The 16,589-nt window shown below is 46.6% G+C and overlaps 1 protein-coding gene and 1 long non-coding RNA gene across 5 annotated transcripts in view; both read right to left on the bottom strand.

The window, feature by feature from the left end:
• LOC308591146 overlaps positions 1-2,571 on the bottom strand; it is an 88,208-nt gene extending 85,637 nt beyond the window's left edge. For both annotated transcript variants that reach the window (XR_014009995.1, XR_014009996.1), the window contains exon 1: positions 1,701-2,571. This is a non-coding gene — a long non-coding RNA (uncharacterized lncRNA). The remainder of the gene's footprint in view (positions 1-1,700) is intronic.
• Positions 2,572-7,539: 4,968 nt separating this feature from the next.
• The window catches only part of PRDM2 (PR/SET domain 2), a 63,572-nt gene continuing 54,522 nt past the window's right edge, over positions 7,540-16,589 (bottom strand). For 2 of the 3 annotated variants that reach the window (XM_081201357.1, XM_081201358.1), the window contains 3 exons: positions 16,339-16,446; positions 10,471-14,878; positions 7,540-8,829 (listed from right to left, as the gene is read on the bottom strand). In XM_081201357.1, coding sequence (XP_081057483.1) covers positions 8,817-8,829; positions 10,471-14,878; positions 16,339-16,446 — 4,529 coding nt within the window. In that variant the 3' untranslated portion in view covers positions 7,540-8,816. The remainder of the gene's footprint in view (positions 8,830-10,470; positions 14,879-16,338; positions 16,447-16,589) is intronic. The other variant, XM_081201359.1, reaches the window with a different exon arrangement.

Genomic DNA, 16,589 nt, shown 5'->3' on the forward strand with positions numbered 1-16,589 from the left:
AAGAGGCCAAGGTTACCTACTCCTGCATTACAGCATAAGGAACATATGAAGCAACCTTATGCAGAGTCACAGCATGGGCTCCATCTATCTCTATACGGACTGTCAGTAGCTCTCTAGGGATCTCCCAGCCGTATCTGGAGAGGTCAAAGAGTTGACTTCCTTTGGTGATAACCCTGGTGACAGCAGCCCCACTGCCCAAGGGGAGCGTACCAGGCAGCAGCCAGGAGTTGGTTGGGTCAAGGAAACCAGCAACACAAGGCCCAGAGGTTCTGGGCTTAGGCACTGATAACACCCAGGGTGACCCTGCCAGCCAGTAACCTGTTGAGCATCCTCCAAGTCAGATCCTCACCTCCCTATGGAATTATTCCACTTTATGCCAAGGGCCTCACACTCCCCCAGTCTCTGCTTGAATAGTGTAGCACAAACAATGGGAAATGTGAGGGTGTGAGGTGACCAATGAGAGTAGGAGCCAGGCTAGGGGACTGCCTCTTTAAGGCTCACCACTCTTCAGGAAGGGGCGGAGCCTGCCAAGGGCGGCCTGACACAAAAGGGAGAAAAGGCCTGTGTTGAGTAAGATACCATCGGAGCTATCCATGGTCCTGAAACGAAGGCTGCTGCAGCCACCATCACCCACACTATAAGCTGTCTTCTGGCATTTGTCCTTATCACAGCTAGGGCAGAGCAGCATCTATGAGCTTTTTCCCTCTTTGCTCCTGCAGCTTAAATTTATTTTGCTTTGCAAAAAGTGCTTCATCATCTGCCTCAGACCTACTAATATCCCTTAATGAGTTGGTAAGCAGCCACAGAGCCTAAATATTCCCTCCCCAAACTTCCCATCCTCACTAACATTTCTGAAGCCTTTGTCAGCAGACCTACCACCCCACATCCCACTCTCCTCTGAAACAAGTCCCTCAGTCCTTACATGTTAGCCTTTTCCTTGTTTTGGAGCACAACTCAGCCCAAACCAGACTGACATTCCCACCCAACCACCCCAACAGAGACCAGCATGTCTGCTTAATGTTGTCTCATGATAGAGCAATGAGATAACGTCCATGTAGTTCGGGGTGAGGCCTCCATACATTGTTGGAGGACAACTCTCACAGTCACTGATCATTGTCCATACTGGATGGCGCTCATGGGAGTGAGAACCTGGGATGGGTTTGCAACACAGGAAGTTGCCTTGCACTGATTCAAACCCTTGGTCCGTTTTTAGCTCAGTATTGGCTGCCCCAGCTGCCCCAGGCTTTCCAATGTTTTAGGCATGGGGCTACACAACCCTACCTGGAGAAAGCAGGGATTGGACCTGCATGCAAAGTAGATGCAGAAGTCCAGCAATATCTGGAGTGTTACAGGTGCCCTGGTATAGTCACGGCACCTTTTTGCAATTTGCCATGAGCAAAAGAAGCATTTCCTATCAAATCCCTGACAGGTGTCTACAACGTTCTACAACATGGAAGAAGAAGAAGAAGAAGAAGAAGAAGAAGAAGAAGAAGAAGAAGAAGAAGAAGAAGAAGGGAAAATTAGGTTTCACATTCTTCACCAGGATTTCAAAACCACCCCCTTCCACCCACCTCTTCAAGCGGCCACCTAACATGATGTGTCCTGCTAGGGATGCCATTTCTCAGTGACGTCACCAGTGCTCTGAAAACATTGCCACACCCCAAGACGACCATTTCAGATGCTTTGGCCCTCCTTCTTACCTGCCTCCAGAAGTTGGCACTGATGCCCAAAGACTTGTGAAAAGGTGACTGGGCAAACCACAGGGCCGGAGGTCATAGCTGAGGTCTCCATAACTTTGACAGGGTCTCCTGGATTAGTCATATGCAGGAAGAGACTTCAACCTTGGAAGTCTCTCTCTCCTCCTTTATCACACCCCGTTAAGTGAAGAACGCAACGAGTCGGGAGCAGGCCGCTCACTGAGAATCTGGCTCTGAGGCTGCTCCAAGGGAACTAGGCTCCTTTTCGAAAGACACTTTCTGCAATTGGTAAAGTGCTCTCTTCTCTGGCGCAGCCCGTTCCAGAAAGTCCTCTTTTGAAGCCTGTCAAATCAAGTGCTTCCTTGTAGAGGATTCCAAACGTTTCCCCAAATGCACCATCGCACACCCCATCATACATGTGCTCGGGAAGATGTTAGCAAACATTTAGGCACCAAGCCTTCTCAGCTTGCAAATCTCAACTCTTTCCCCCGTTGTTTAAAGTCTCTGGTTTCTGGTTTCTGAAGAGGGAGATGCTCTTCCCGGCTCTCGCAAGGAACCAGGATCATCTATCACTCTGTCAGGTTCCCAATGCTCCAGGAATTGTTGACGAGGCAAAAATATTTCGGTAAGGTGGCCGGCGATTTGAGGCAGGCCCCGATCCAAAGCTGCTGGACACACACACCTCTCTGACTGCCACTGCTACCACCGCTGCTTGCCTCTTTGCTTCCACTAACTCATCTTCTTCTCTGCCACCCCCCTCCTCGGCTGCAGTTGTGCCACTTGACAGCACGCAAGCGTCCACTGACGGCACAGTCCAGTCTGCCGCCTGGCATCGGTTTGTGGTTCGTGCCTCCACTCAAAATCTCCTCTCCCTCCCTCCCAATCTGAAACAGAGAAGCAGGAGGAGCTTCCGAGTGTTGCCTTTGCATCTGCTGCAGTCTTTTCTCCTCCTCCACCCCCCCCACTTACATCCCACTCCAACTCGGCAATGGAAAAAAGAGAAAGCTCTTCTGGAAAAAGATGGAAACAGCAGGCTCAAGAGAAAGGGACCCATTTCAAGCACCTGCTTCCCCCCACCTCTGTGTTCAGCAAGGATGAAATGATGATGAAGAGGACCAGAGGATGTGTCTCCCCTAGAATATAACCCTTAAGGAAATGATAGAGCCCTGCTTTTTAAAGAATTGGGGGAGCACAGAATTGTAGAACTGGAAGGGACCTCTGAGGGTCATCTAGTTCAACCCACTGCAATGCAGGAATCTCCAGCCTCTACAAGCCAGACAAAATTATGCACCTAATGGATGTTACTGCATATTCTAGACCCTGTCCATCTCCCTCCCTCTGTTGTCCCCCCCCCCCCGTGCTGATTTTTACAGTGTAAGCTCCACGCAGGCAGAGACCATTGTATAAGAGAAGCGGCTCTTCATGCAATCCAAAATTAATGTGTAGAATGCTGTGTCAGAAGTGAGTTTTCTACCCCTGAGCTGTAGCCTTTTCCTACAATACAATAACATTCCAGAGAGGCACTGTGCATCAGCATTGACAGTACTGCGCTAGATGGGACAAATCATGGAATTGTACAATGGTAGAGTTGGAAGGGACCCCAAGGGTCATCTAGTCCAACCCCCTGAAATGTGTGAATCTCAACTAGATCATAGATGTCAGATGGCCACCCAACCTTTGCTTAAAATGACTCTGTATAAGGCAAGTTTCCTATGCTCCTGCACGCACTTCTGCCAATGATAAAACTTACTTCCCAAGTTTTCTTACAGTGAAACATCTTATACAATAAAATTCCATGCCTTATAGGTTTTCCCCTTCTCCCACATCACATTGATCAGGAAGGCCTGATCCCCCTCTTCAGGCTTTTGTTTTATACAGAAAAGTCAGGGGCCGGGACACACACTGGGTTGGCCTGGTACCTTGGGTTACATACACTTCAGGTTACAGATGCCGCTAACCCAGAGATATTACCTCGGGTTAAGAACTTTGCTTCAGGATGAGAACAGAAATCGTGCAGTGGCGGTGCAGCAGCAGCAGCAGGAGGCCCCATTAGCTAAAGTGGTGCTTCAGGTTAAGAACAGTTTCAGGTTAAGAACGGACCTTCGGAACGAATTAAGTGTTTAACCCGAGGTACCACTGTATTCCCCCAAACAGACGTTAGGCCCAAAGGCCTGGGAGCCTAGGTATTTGAAGTTTCAAAAAACATTTGGGGGTGGCGCACTCTTTCTCCCTACGCACTTTGTGTCCACACGTATGGATCAGCTTAGACCATGTGCATGTGTGTGTGTGCTTTTCAGCCAGAGGGGAGCATTCCCTTGAGGGATACTTTCCAGTTACTACATGCAGGCAGCAAGCAATAGTGGACAAAGCAACGGGCGGAACTCTTATCATTCCAGCCACACACAAACCATCCCTCTCCCTCCAAGCAAACCAGAAGCATCTCCCCAGTTCAAGGACACATTCCAGCCAGGCAAAAGTACCCAGCCAGGGTGCAGAGTGCAGAAGAAGAGAGTTTTGCCTTGAAAAGGGCTTGGTCTTAGGACAGTCCTGCTGGCCGGAGGTCTGCACTGAGTATTCAGGTCTGAAATTTTCCATTTAGACCACGGCACCTGCAGATTATTATTCCAACCCCCTCTCCTGCCACCCCATCCCAGCAGGGTCATTTCCGTTACAGGACTACATACCTCTCATCAGTCTAACTCTGGGGTGGAAATAGGTGTGCCTTCCCCCATTTCAATTCTAAAAATTCACCATGCACATACATGTTTTTCCATCAATTTAGTTTTGTTTGCTACAAAAAAGGGAGTGTTATACATTTCCCACAAGGTGGTGCTGTTGCTTGGCTCCTCTCAGCTGAGAGGCAGTCACAGCCATCCCAGCTGCTCTGCTGGATCAGAGGAAGTAGCAGGGATCCATCTAGTTTACCAAGAAAACCACTTGCTTTCTTAAATCTACATTGCAAATAATAAACATAAGCCTGCTGCATGTATGAAAAGTGCCGTCTTACAAATCTAGCATGGTGGAAAGTGAGACTGTAAAACTTTGGAGGGTTTTTATCCATTTGTTTTCCAAGCTGAAGCCAGATGCTCCCTTAATTATTGAACCACATGCAGAGATCTGAATTTTCTTTGGGGCAGAAAATGAGTTGTGTGTTTTTTTTTTTAGGGCTTAAGGAAATATTGTTGCAAAAGGCGGTAAGAGAAAATGCTTTCTGCAGTTGCAAAGCTAGGTCATTTGGAGAGTAGCTAACTTGGCATTCCCATGGCGTACTCCTCTTTCTGTTCACGTTGCTCGTAGTCCTCCTTCCTCCCCAGGCTATTGGAAAACTCTGGGGCTGGCCACCCTTGGAAGTGGTAGGCTGGCTACAGGCTCAGCAGGAACTCCACCCCACTACTTCCTGCTTGCGAAGGAAGCAGTATTGGACGAAGGCCTGGAGCCCCAAGATAGAAAACCTGCTTTGGAAGCAGATCTGATGGTCAATTCCTGGCATCTTCTGATAGGCATGGGAAGGAACGCTCCTTGAAGCCCTGGAGAGCTGCTGCCAGCCAATACTGAGCTAGATGAACCAATAATGACTTGGCAGAAGGAAGCTGCCTGCATCTTCGTTTCATAACAGAGCTATGCTTTCCCATCATCTTCCTGCTCTCCCTCTAATCCAGCCTTGCACACAACCTCCTGCAGAATGCTAGAGGATTCAGGTATCGTCAAGGGATCCCTGGCATGTAATCAAATGCTTGCAAAAAGGATTCTAACAAAATGCACACACAGGAGTAGTCAAGACGGTGCCCTCCATAAGTGAGGGGTAGATGGCGCTCACCAACCTGAGAAGGTAATCCTTCATAGAGGACAACTCCGATCCAAAACATCTGCTGCCTTGTGGGGTGTCTTCCTGGAAAAGGCTAAGGAGCAAACCACAAAGCTGGAATGGAGTCGCTAAGGCAGTTGGATGGCGCCTTGTACGCCTCCTTCCGGCAACTCCTGCAGCCAAGCTGGTGCCAAACGTATTGCTCTGCTTTCCTTTGGACCTCATTAGGGTGGCCGAGAAGGGAGTCTTGTCATCTGGGCAGCCCAAGATCCCCACAGCACTGCCCAGGCTTGCTGTTAGGAAAACATTCTTTAAGAAACAGATAAAAGTTCCTGGAAGCTTTAAAGAGGGTTTCAGAATTTTCTTTAGTGTGTAGGAGTGGCACTCTAGGTTTGATTGGTGTCAGCTGGAGGTGCAGATAAAGGAAGTTGCAGATTGTAATTTCCACACGAGGAAAGCACATACACACTGACAAGGTTGGAAGTAAGACAATGTGTGCTGCTGATACTGTGAGTTTTGCTGTGTCAGGATTGATAACTACTGGACTGAGATTATACTGAGCTGGAGAGATAAAGCAGGAATGTAAACAGCTTGTATATAATAGTAACAGAAATGCTTGTGCAACCAGTCAAGCTACAAAGAAGATCTTGATTGTGAATTTGAGTATGACTCCTGTTCTTATCCTCTGCTTCCGGGGAAAACTCTGCTACAAACATTAAGAAGCGGTTTTACCGAGGTGCCACCACACAAGCAGAAAAGCGCATTGGAAGTGTGTGGGCGGTAACCTCCAATGCTTGCACCCTGGGGAGGTCACTTTGGTGCTGCTAACACAGCAATTTGACTCCACCCCCCTCCCCGAGTTGTATTCCATTCTTTTGAGACAGACGGATGCAAACAGTTCCAAAATGGCCATGGCTGGGACCTTTGGCTTGGAAGAGGGCTTTATCTGTGGCAGCTCCTTCCCTTTGGATCCCTCCCCACATTGAGACCTTTTCATTGTGTGTCTTCTGCTGTATGCTGAAAGTACACACCTTTATCCGGGCTTTCAGTGCTGAAGATATTTTGCTTTGCGGGACCCACCTCTTTCGGCAACCTCCATTATTCATAACGGTCTCACTTGTTTTTAGAATTGTCACCATTTCATTCAATTTTTTTTTATTACTACATGGTTATTTCCATTTCTTTTATTTGTAGAAAAATATTTATATGCCGTTATTCATAAAAAAAATCAGAGCATTTTACAACAATAAAACCAAAAAGTATAAACCATGTGAAAAAGTTAAAATCAGCTAACTGTTGTGGAAAGATGTGTATTCTTAATTGCCTGCATACAAGCCTAATGGAATAGATGAGTTTTCAGCAGACGTCTGAAAGTTGAAATAGAAAGCGTTCGATGAATCTCTGCTGCCACAGCAGAGTATTCCACAATACTGGGCTAATGATACTAAAAGCTTGGTTTCTTGTTGTCAAATGAGCCTCACCAACTCGGGGAACAGGCAGAAGCACTTCTGCAGATGATTTCACTCATCAACTCGGGATAGAAGGGTTGAGGCAGTCCCTAAGGTACGCTGGAATTAAATTGTTTGCAAATTAATACAAATTATATCATTGCAACCCATTCCGGGACCTTATTGTGAAGGATTAGTAAGAAAGCATACTCCCAACAACATATGGAATAGCTACAGCAACAGATTTCAATTTCATTTGGAAAGTTCTCTCTCTCTCTCAACACACACACTTTACCCATCTTCTGTAATTTAAATATCTCCAAAGATGCCATGTTTAAAAGCAATGACAACCTCCCTTTACTTGTATGGCAAATTGGAAATTTTAATGTTTTCATTAGAATAGCCTTTATATCTCTCTTCAAAAAAACAAAAGCAAGGAAAAAAAGTGGAAAAAACCCCTACAGAACAGCAAACTTTACTACAGGAACAGTCTCCAGATTAACAACACCCTTTCCTCCCTCTGCAACAAAATTAATGTAAAATATAAATCACATAAAATACAGCTGAAGTGTCCAAAAAAGAATTTAAATAATTTTAAATATTTTATTTTTTTCCAAACTTGCTACAAATTCTTTATACAATAGTTTGATGCAGAAGTCCCCATAAAATGGAAAAAAATGTAACAACAGAAAAAGGGAATGATAGTGAAAGAGAAAGCGTTAAAGTGGCACAACTTCACCAAACAATATTAAAACTACAAATTTTAAGAGGTAGATTACTTTTGAAGTCAAGAACAAGTAAGATTTTTTTTTAAAAAAACAAACAAACGGGGTGCACAAACAAAGCTAACTGCTCCCCTCCCCCCAGTTGTGAAAAAAACAAAAACAAAACAAAACTATATTTCCAGGAAATTAATAATAATAATCTTGATTTACAACTAGGAAAAATTTGTAGCTCTTGTTATTAGATACAGATAAGTCAGCCAATTGTGTATTTAGTTGTGCTATACAGTTTTGTATGGCGAACAAGTCATTCACGATAAAACTGGGTGACTTCCACATTGGACGAGATTTCAGGTATGGATGCCAGTAGGACTTGACAGGCAAAACCTTCCTTCCGCCCCTTCTAGAGATACCTCTCCTTTCCTCTTCCCATGTATAAAGAAGACTGGTGAAAGCAACATCATCGTCCAAACCTGTGCCCACCCATTAAGAAACAAAAGAAAAGTCTTGGGAAGTGAGTGAAGGTGCCAAGAAAGAGGGGAAAGGCGTCTCCCTTCTCCCCGTTAAGTTTTTTCATCCTGGCTGATATAAAACAAAGGCTTTGAGATACTCGACGTGCAAGCAAAAAGGATTTCGAGTGCAGTTAACGTTTTGTCATCCCTGAATATATGGGGAGCTTCTGGTGAGGACCTGGCTTTGCATAAGTTTTGGCGGCACCATCTCTTATTATCGACCTTTATTTTTCCATGCTTTTCCATCGGATAAAAAGCGAAGTAGAAGCATGAGCTATGGACTCTGCGGCAGGACTGACTCCAGTTCAGTTTGATCCATGTCCTTTTTTGAAATGAAACCGAAGCTGGGGGGACAAGGAAGAACCATGCACCCTACTGCTTTCCTTGCAGCTGATAATTCCTTGAGCCTGGTTGGTGCATACCGATTCTCAACCCCGGTGTGAGCACGCGGGCAAGCCAATCGTCTACCCTTTGGGGGTCAAAGTTGTCTCAGGTTGGACCTTTCAACCTTGGAGAATTGGGGCCTCCACAGTCGTCCCTCTCTTAAGATGAGCATGCAACCGCTCAAGCTCTTCAGTAAGGAAATTTCATTTACAATTCAGAGATTCTTTGTGGTTGTCTGTTTCATTGTGTCACAGGAGGTTCCTATGTGGCAAGAAACAGTGGGGAGAAAGGAAGATTAACAAAATGGAACAGGAGAGGAAGGAGATATATATATATATATATATATATATATATATGCAGGTTTTGGTGTCTTCGGGTGTCTTCCCGTGTAAGAGTTGGGGTGTCTAGGCGACGTTTCGACGAGGTCTCACTCGTCATCTTTGTGTGGGCAAGCCCTTAATAGGCTTTCGTAGATTTTCACGGGTACAGGAATGCAGGTTTTGGTGTCTTCGGGTGTCTTCCCGTGTAAGAGTTGGGGTGTCTAGGCGACGTTTCGACGAGGTCTCACTCGTCATCTTCAGGCTGGTGCTTTCGGCTTCTTGTTACTAGAACAGAGCAGGATCTCAGTGTTTGAGTTCCTATAAATACTGTTGAGGGGGTGTGGTGTATAGCCTCAGAATAGTGTATATATAGCTGCCCAGAACGTTGGAGGCTATACACCACACCCCCTCAACAGTATTTATAGGAACTCAAACACTGAGATCCTGCTCTGTTCTAGTAACAAGAAGCCGAAAGCACCAGCCTGAAGATGACGAGTGAGACCTCGTCGAAACGTCGCCTAGACACCCCAACTCTTACACGGGAAGACACCCGAAGACACCAAAACCTGCATATATATATATATATATATATATATATATATATATATATATATATATATATATGCAGGTTTTGGTGTCTTCGGGTATCTTCCCGTGTAAGAGTTGGGGTGTCTAGGCGACGTTTCGACGAGGTCTCACTCGTCATCTTCAGGCTGGTGCTGAAGATGACGAGTGAGACCTCGTCGAAACGTCGCCTAGACACCCCAACTCTTACACGGGAAGATACCCGAAGACACCAAAACCTGCATTCCTGTACCCGTGAAAATCTACGAAAGCAATATATATATATATATATATATATATATATATATATATATATATAAAAACTAGCTAGATCTGAAATGTGACAGAGTTAAGAAAACCCACATAGGTGGTAGCAATGGAAGGAGAGAAATAAGATCACTGGAAACTACTTTAAAAAGTCATGTAGGAAAGCAAATTTGTGTGGTTAACTTGCTGAAAGTGTGTTCTTATTTCTCAGTCTGCTGGATAAAGATCTTGGGTAATCTCTTGGCTGAATTCTGTGGCAGGGCAGAGTTTGGGGTTAGTGTTAGTTAGAACACCACGCTCTAACCAGCTGGTAGTGCTGATAACACCAAGGTTACAAGTTTGATCCTTGTTTGGGACAGCAGCATAGTTTGCAGGGGGTTAAGCTAGATGATCCTCAGGGTCCCTTTCCAACTCTACAATTCTATGATTCTTTGTCCCATAACAAGCCGGTTTCCCCAAAAGCATTTCAAAGCACCAGCTCCATGTGAAGCACGTTGCAGTACTACCAAGCTCATCTGTTGCTAGAGACTACAACTCCCATAATCCCTGGCCCCGCTGGCTGGAGCTGATGGGAACTGGAACCCAACAACAGCCAGAGGGCTAGAGGTCTCCAACACTGTTTTAAAGCCCGAAGGGACTGCTTCATAGTGCAATCTAGAGCATTTATTAAAGCACCACTGGATTCAGCAGGGTTTATGCCATCTCAAGTGTGCTTGACAACAGCAAGATCCACCACAGCAGAGGAACTCACCTGAAATCTTTCAGCTCTTGCCGTGTGCTGGTTTCTTCCCTCTTGCTGGTCTCTGGGGCATCGGAGCTGCTTGCCTGCTGCACACTCCGGGTGACAGGGCCGCCAACCCTCTCTCTCGACTTCATGCTGAATCTGTCCGCCTTTTTCTTGTTTGCCACAGCTGACTTGCTGGCCAAGGCCACTTTGCTCCTCTGTATCCTGACATGCAACTTGCGGGACGCTTTGCTCGAGAGCCCGGGGGAGCTGCTCTTGGCCACCCCTTTCACTTTCTTGCCCTCTCCTGGAATCATCTTGGACATCCTTACGGGGCTGGCATTCCTTCCTGCTGACAAGCTGCTCGGCTTTTTGGATTTAACGGGTGGCACAAATTTGATGTTTTGTTTCAGTTTGAAGGACGCAGATGGCAGCTGCAGGGGCAGGGGCCCAGAGCTCCGGGCTCGCGTCTTGCCTAGGTGAGCCTGCGTGCTTTGCATTTTGATCTCGGCGTCTGCTGTCCGCCGCCGATTGCTAGCTTTATCACCACTGGAAGAGGATGCCCCACTTTTCTTTTTAGAGTTCTTCTTAGAGGAAGGGGAAATAGGCTTTTTGGGACAGCTGTAGGAAGCATGCTTGTTCAGACTCCCAATGTAGGTGAATTCCCGGTTGCAATAAGGGCAGATGTGAGTGCTGGGCTCCGCTGTGCTGTTCCTCAACTCTGCCTTCTGCTGAGATTTCTTCTTTTGCAAAATGGCTTTCTGGACAAGCTGGTTTTTCTTCTTTAATGCACTGATTTTGAGCTTGTTAGAGGACATCCGGCCCACCTCGACGCTAAAGTTGAGCCTCTTAGGCTGGCCCACGCGCCTGAATGCATTGCTCGTGGGGCTGGAGAGGATGACACCATTTTTAGGGCGAACGGTCTGTTTTAACGGCACGGGGTTCTTCTTCGGTGTATACCGTTTTTTGTCGCTGGCGGAAGCACAAGCCAAGATGTGCTTATGCAATTCAGGCATGTTGTCTACACTCTTCCCACACTTTGTGCAGCGAATGGCAGTGGTGAAGGTCTGTGGGATATTGTGGGTTGTGAAATTTGTGGCAGTGGCTCCAATCCCGTTAGGATTGCGGTGGTGATACTGGAATGGAGGGGGCTTAAAACTTGGGTAGTGCTGATTGAGGCCCATGCGGACATCTGGATCTTTTGACTTGACTCCAGCAGCCATTATTTTGATAGTTGTATAAAGCTCTTCAGATGAGTCATTCAGGTCTTCCTCTTCTTCTTCCTCCTTAGAAGGTTCGGTGGAGTCTTCAGGCAGGAGCTGCATGTGTTCAGTCTTAGCCTTACTGGGATCTGTGAAGTTCTGCGGCCGGAGAGTCCCGCTTTCAAACTCGTGGTGTGTGCACTCTTTGTCCGGGTGGAGGTCCCGCTGGTGCTGCTGCAAATTGCATAGAAAAGCAAATTCTTTCTTGCAGACGGAGCACACAAAGATGTTCTCAACGCCATGGAGCAAGAAGCGGTGTTCTGACAAATCCGTTTTCTCTCGGAAGAGTTGGACACAGAACTCACATTTGAAGGGCCATTCTTCAGCATGAACCGATGAATGTTTGGTGAGATCTTTAATGGAAAGAAAAGGGGACTCACAAACATTGCACACAAAGCTCTTATTAAATGTCTCCTGGATGGTATTAGCTTCGCTGGAACTGTGTGGGTCTTCCCTTGGCTTTTGACACTCACTCTCCACCTCTTCTTGCTTAAAAGAGATAATAGGGACTGAGTTTTCTAGGTTATCACCAGGGGAAAGGACAGAAGAGACTACGGAGAGTGGAGGTGGAGAAGGAGATGAGGATGACAGTGGCGAAGAAGAGGAGGAAGAAAAGGACGAGGAGGAGGAAGAGAGGTTGGGAGGTCCAGGGGAAGGACAACTAAGAGGTCCTACTGAAGGAACAGGAGACGTTGAGACCGTAGGGGAAAGGATTGGAAGAGGGGACTGAGCAGTGGTATTTGATAAGGGAGAAGGACATGAACTTGGAGTGATGCTTGTGGGCTCCTCTGGGAGTGGAGAGGGAACAGTAGGCAGGAGAGGTGGTGGTGGAGTGGGAACCTTTAACATAGGAGGGCAAGGTGGAGGGGAAGGAGAGTTTGTTGGAGTCAGGAGAGGCGGCACCTGACTTGAAGATGCAGTAGATGATGGCAATAAAGGTGTCTCAGCAGAAGGGCACAGGGAACCTGACTCGACCACTGGAACAGGGAGGCTAGCCCTGGACTCTGGCTCTGGATGCTCTTCTGTTTTGCAGGCACCCAGGCTTGGGTTCGTTTCAGCTGCAGGGTTTTCAGACGACGAATCAGTCCCGTTATATTCATTCAGAAGCACTTTCTGCAGCATGGATGTGGTTGGCTTCTTCTTGACACCACTACATGCTGGTGGCGCCGAGTTACTCTCCTTGGCTTCAGAGTCACTGCATGCCTTTTTATGGACACTGAGATCTAACACCGATTCCCAGGGAGCCTGAGTCCTGTTCTTGCAGTTGGACCTTTGCTTCATGCTACTGGATAAGTCCAAAGGCTGCTGGTTGCACACATTGCCAAATGGAGGACTTGGCGTCCAGTCCTTTGATACTTTATACTCTTCCAAGCAAAGAGGGCTCATTGTCTCTTTTTCTTCTCTCCCAGACAAACTCCATACAGGAGAATTGCTATGACTCTCTAGCTTGGCAATTTTTGAGCCCAGAGTCGCGTCATTCCAAACAGGTTTCGCCTCCCCTGCTTTGCCAAAGTCTCGTAGAGCTGGGCTGTGTTGCGGTGAACTGGGAGGGGAACTGGTCCTTCGTTTGAACCTGCTGGAGGCGGCGGGCAGAAGAGGCGAAGATGTAGCTGTGAGTCCCAGTTTGGGGATTTCGGTTGAGGACGACGACGATGCTGATGATGGGGGAGACGGTGCTACCTTACTCCCATCCTGTGTCTGGAGAAGCTGTTTCAGCTTTGATGATAAATAAATATTTTTCTCTTTGGGGAAAGGCAAGTTATCGGCTGCTGATATAGTAAGAGGAATAGTCAAGGAACACAATGATGTGATTGGTTCTGGATCCATTTCGGTTTTTATCTTAGGCAGAAGAGGAGGACTTGTGGTCCTCCTCTTTTGGGGTTCGGTGCTTCCACTGACTGGTGACTCTTTCGGTACGTCAGTTAGGTGCACGGATGTAGCCTTTACACTTGGGGATATTTCCACCGTCACTGGACTAAGTAAACAGTTTATTCCATACAGTTCTGTCGAGCTGGATTCCACCTCTATCACTTCACAATTGCTTGTGCTACTGTTGGACTGAATCTTACCATCAATGTAATAATTGAGATTTTCAGATATATTGCTGGAAACATCCATAATGTACACATCATCTGCTTCTCCCTCCTCTTCGAGGTCTGTGCTTGCTATGTACACATTTGAGGACTGCTGGGTTTTCTCTGCTGGAAACTGGGGCTCCTCAGGTTTTCTCCTGACACCTTTGGGGATGAGATGGCGCTCATGGACCCTTCGCTGGTGCCTTCGCATATTGGTGTGGGTGCCAAAAACCTTCCTGCAATATTTGCATGGGTGCAGTTCTTTGGGTCCCTTGCTCTCTTCAAAGAGAACAGGATTTGGCATTTCGAGAGAAACTTTCTCAGTCTCCGCAGCTACTAAGTCCTGCCTGCTGTTCGTTTCGTCTTTAATACCATCTTCAGGAATTGTTTGGTTCTTGGCGCTGCCTTCCGACAGCTGGGCTGAAGCCAGCACTGGGAAGGGCTTCCTTTTCGGTCCGGCCTCATGGCGCCGCTCGTGCCTCCGCCGGTTAATCTGGGTGCCAAAAGCTTTGCCGCAATAGCGGCATTTGAAAGCGTGACTGATTGCCGAGATGTGGATATGCATGTGGCGTTCGAGACCCTGCTTTGTGGTAAATTTCCTTTCACAATGCTGACATGGAAACATGAACGTACCGTGGATATTCCCATTAGATTCATCTCTCACTTTGGGGAATTTTGCCACAGGCTTTTTCTTGGGGGAGCTTTCTGGCGAGTCTTCAGATATGCTGCTCTGCTCTTCCACAGATTCCAGCTTGTCTTCACATATGGGCATGGGTTCCATGTCAGGACTTCCTTTAGGGAAGCTGACATCTTCCTCTTCCTCCTCAGGTTCATCCTCTTCGTCCTCCTCCTCTTCTTCCTCCTCCCCTGTATCCTCCTCAGGGTCCTCCCCATCCTCTTCTGGCTCCTCCTCTAAAACATTCGAGCCACATGTTACTGCTTCCGGTTTGTCTTCAGGCACTGGATGGGGCCCACTGACCGGACTGGGGATAACCAAGTTTGGAAGTGTGTCTTGATTTACCATCTCCTGGATCACAGCTGTCTGCTCCAGGGACAGCACTGCTGAAACAGAGGGAGTTTCATCCTCCTGTTTATGGCCTATAAAAGAAAAGAAAAAATGGGGAGGAGGAATTAAAATGTATAGAACCTTTCCAAATGCATTTTCCATTTATTTTCTCCTTTGACTTTCAAGTCTGGCTTTAAAATAGGTTCCATCCTATAAAACGGGCAGGGAATTTTTTTTCAGCCCAGGTGCCACACTCACTTCTATTACTATTACTATTATTTATCACGTTTCTATCATGTCCCCTTCTCCCAATGGAGCTGAGTGCGGCAAACATCAAACTTTAAAACAACACTAAATAATAATAATAATAATAATATCAATAATAATTTTTAAAAAGAATTATGAACCCAATGTGTTTTCAGATTTCCCCTGAAAGTCAGTAACAAGGGAGACAGACACACCTCAACAGGGAGGGCACTCCACCAATGGGGAACCCCAATGAGAAGGCCCTGCCATGGGCAGCAGCCAGAGGTGGAACAATCAAAAGGGCCTCCCCTGCTGATTGTAGGCCCAAAGATGGTTGATACTGGGGAAGTTGCTCCTTTAGGTTCTTTCTGTTTAATGTGTCCTTGGGGGAGGGGCTTACCACCATCTCTTTCAGGGAAAGCGGCATAACTCCCTCCTGTAACAAGGCACTAATGACTCCCTGGATCAATCCAGCCAATCCGCTACTGCTAGATTTTATCAGCCATGATGTGTTTACCGAGTAGGCTCAGTCCTTATTGAGCTGTTTTGTTCCTGCCCCTTTAGAATTTCAGAGATTTTTGTTTTCTGTGGCGCTTGGGCTTGCTGATCAGAAGGTTGGCAATTTGAATCCGTGCGATGGGGTGAGCTCCTGTTGCTCTGTCCCAGCTCCTGCCAACCTAGCAGTTCGAGAGCACACCAGTGCAAGTAAATATAGTAAATAGGTACTGCTGTGGCGGGAAGGTATACGGCGTTTCCATGCGCTCTGGTTTCCATCACAGTGTTCCGTTGCACCAAAAGCGGTTTAGTCATGCTGACCACAATAGCCGGAAAGCTGTCTGTGGACAAACGCTGGCTCCCTTGGCTGAAAGCGAGATGAGCGCCACAACCCCATAATCGCCTTTGACTGGACTTAACTGTCCAGGGGTCCTTTACCTTTACTGATTCTAAATGGCCCCACTTGGCTACAGTCTTAGCGGCAATCACAAGAGGATTGCTATTAGAAGGAGGGACTGAAATTAACTCTGGGCACTTCCAGGCTTTCGGTATTTTTCGGTGGGATTCAATACCAGCAAATTCAGGCTGCATCATTAAAGTTGCTTTGGAACTCTTGTGCAACAAACCCCACTTCCCCTAAAGGTTGGACTTTTTGAGGAAAAATGACCTGGAAAGTGTGGAATAATACGTGGCTTTGATGCAACAGTTATCTAACCTCCCTACAAGCAAATTGGAATGAATGCTCAATAAACAGATAATCTGGAAGCACCCTCTCTCATTTTTATGTGCACACATACAGGCACACTCTTACCTTCCTTAGGCTCCTTCATGTCGGCAGAAGTTAAATCCAAAACAGTTTTCTGCTTTTTATCGGCTGCTTTCTTTCCTTTGTTTTTAGCCTCTTGGGATTTTTTCTTCCCTTAAAAAAAAAAAGAGGGTGGAGAAGAAAAGAAAAAAGACGTGATAATTTGTTTTCATTGCTTTGACTTCTTTTAAAGGCAACATCTCCAAAAACAATTGAGAGGCAGTATTTATCTCTATCTCTCTCTTTTCACTGCACAT

Source organism: Podarcis bocagei, assembly GCF_964188305.1.
Source record: "Podarcis bocagei genome assembly, chromosome: 7".
In the NCBI taxonomy this organism is placed as follows: Eukaryota; Metazoa; Chordata; class Lepidosauria; order Squamata; family Lacertidae; genus Podarcis; species Podarcis bocagei.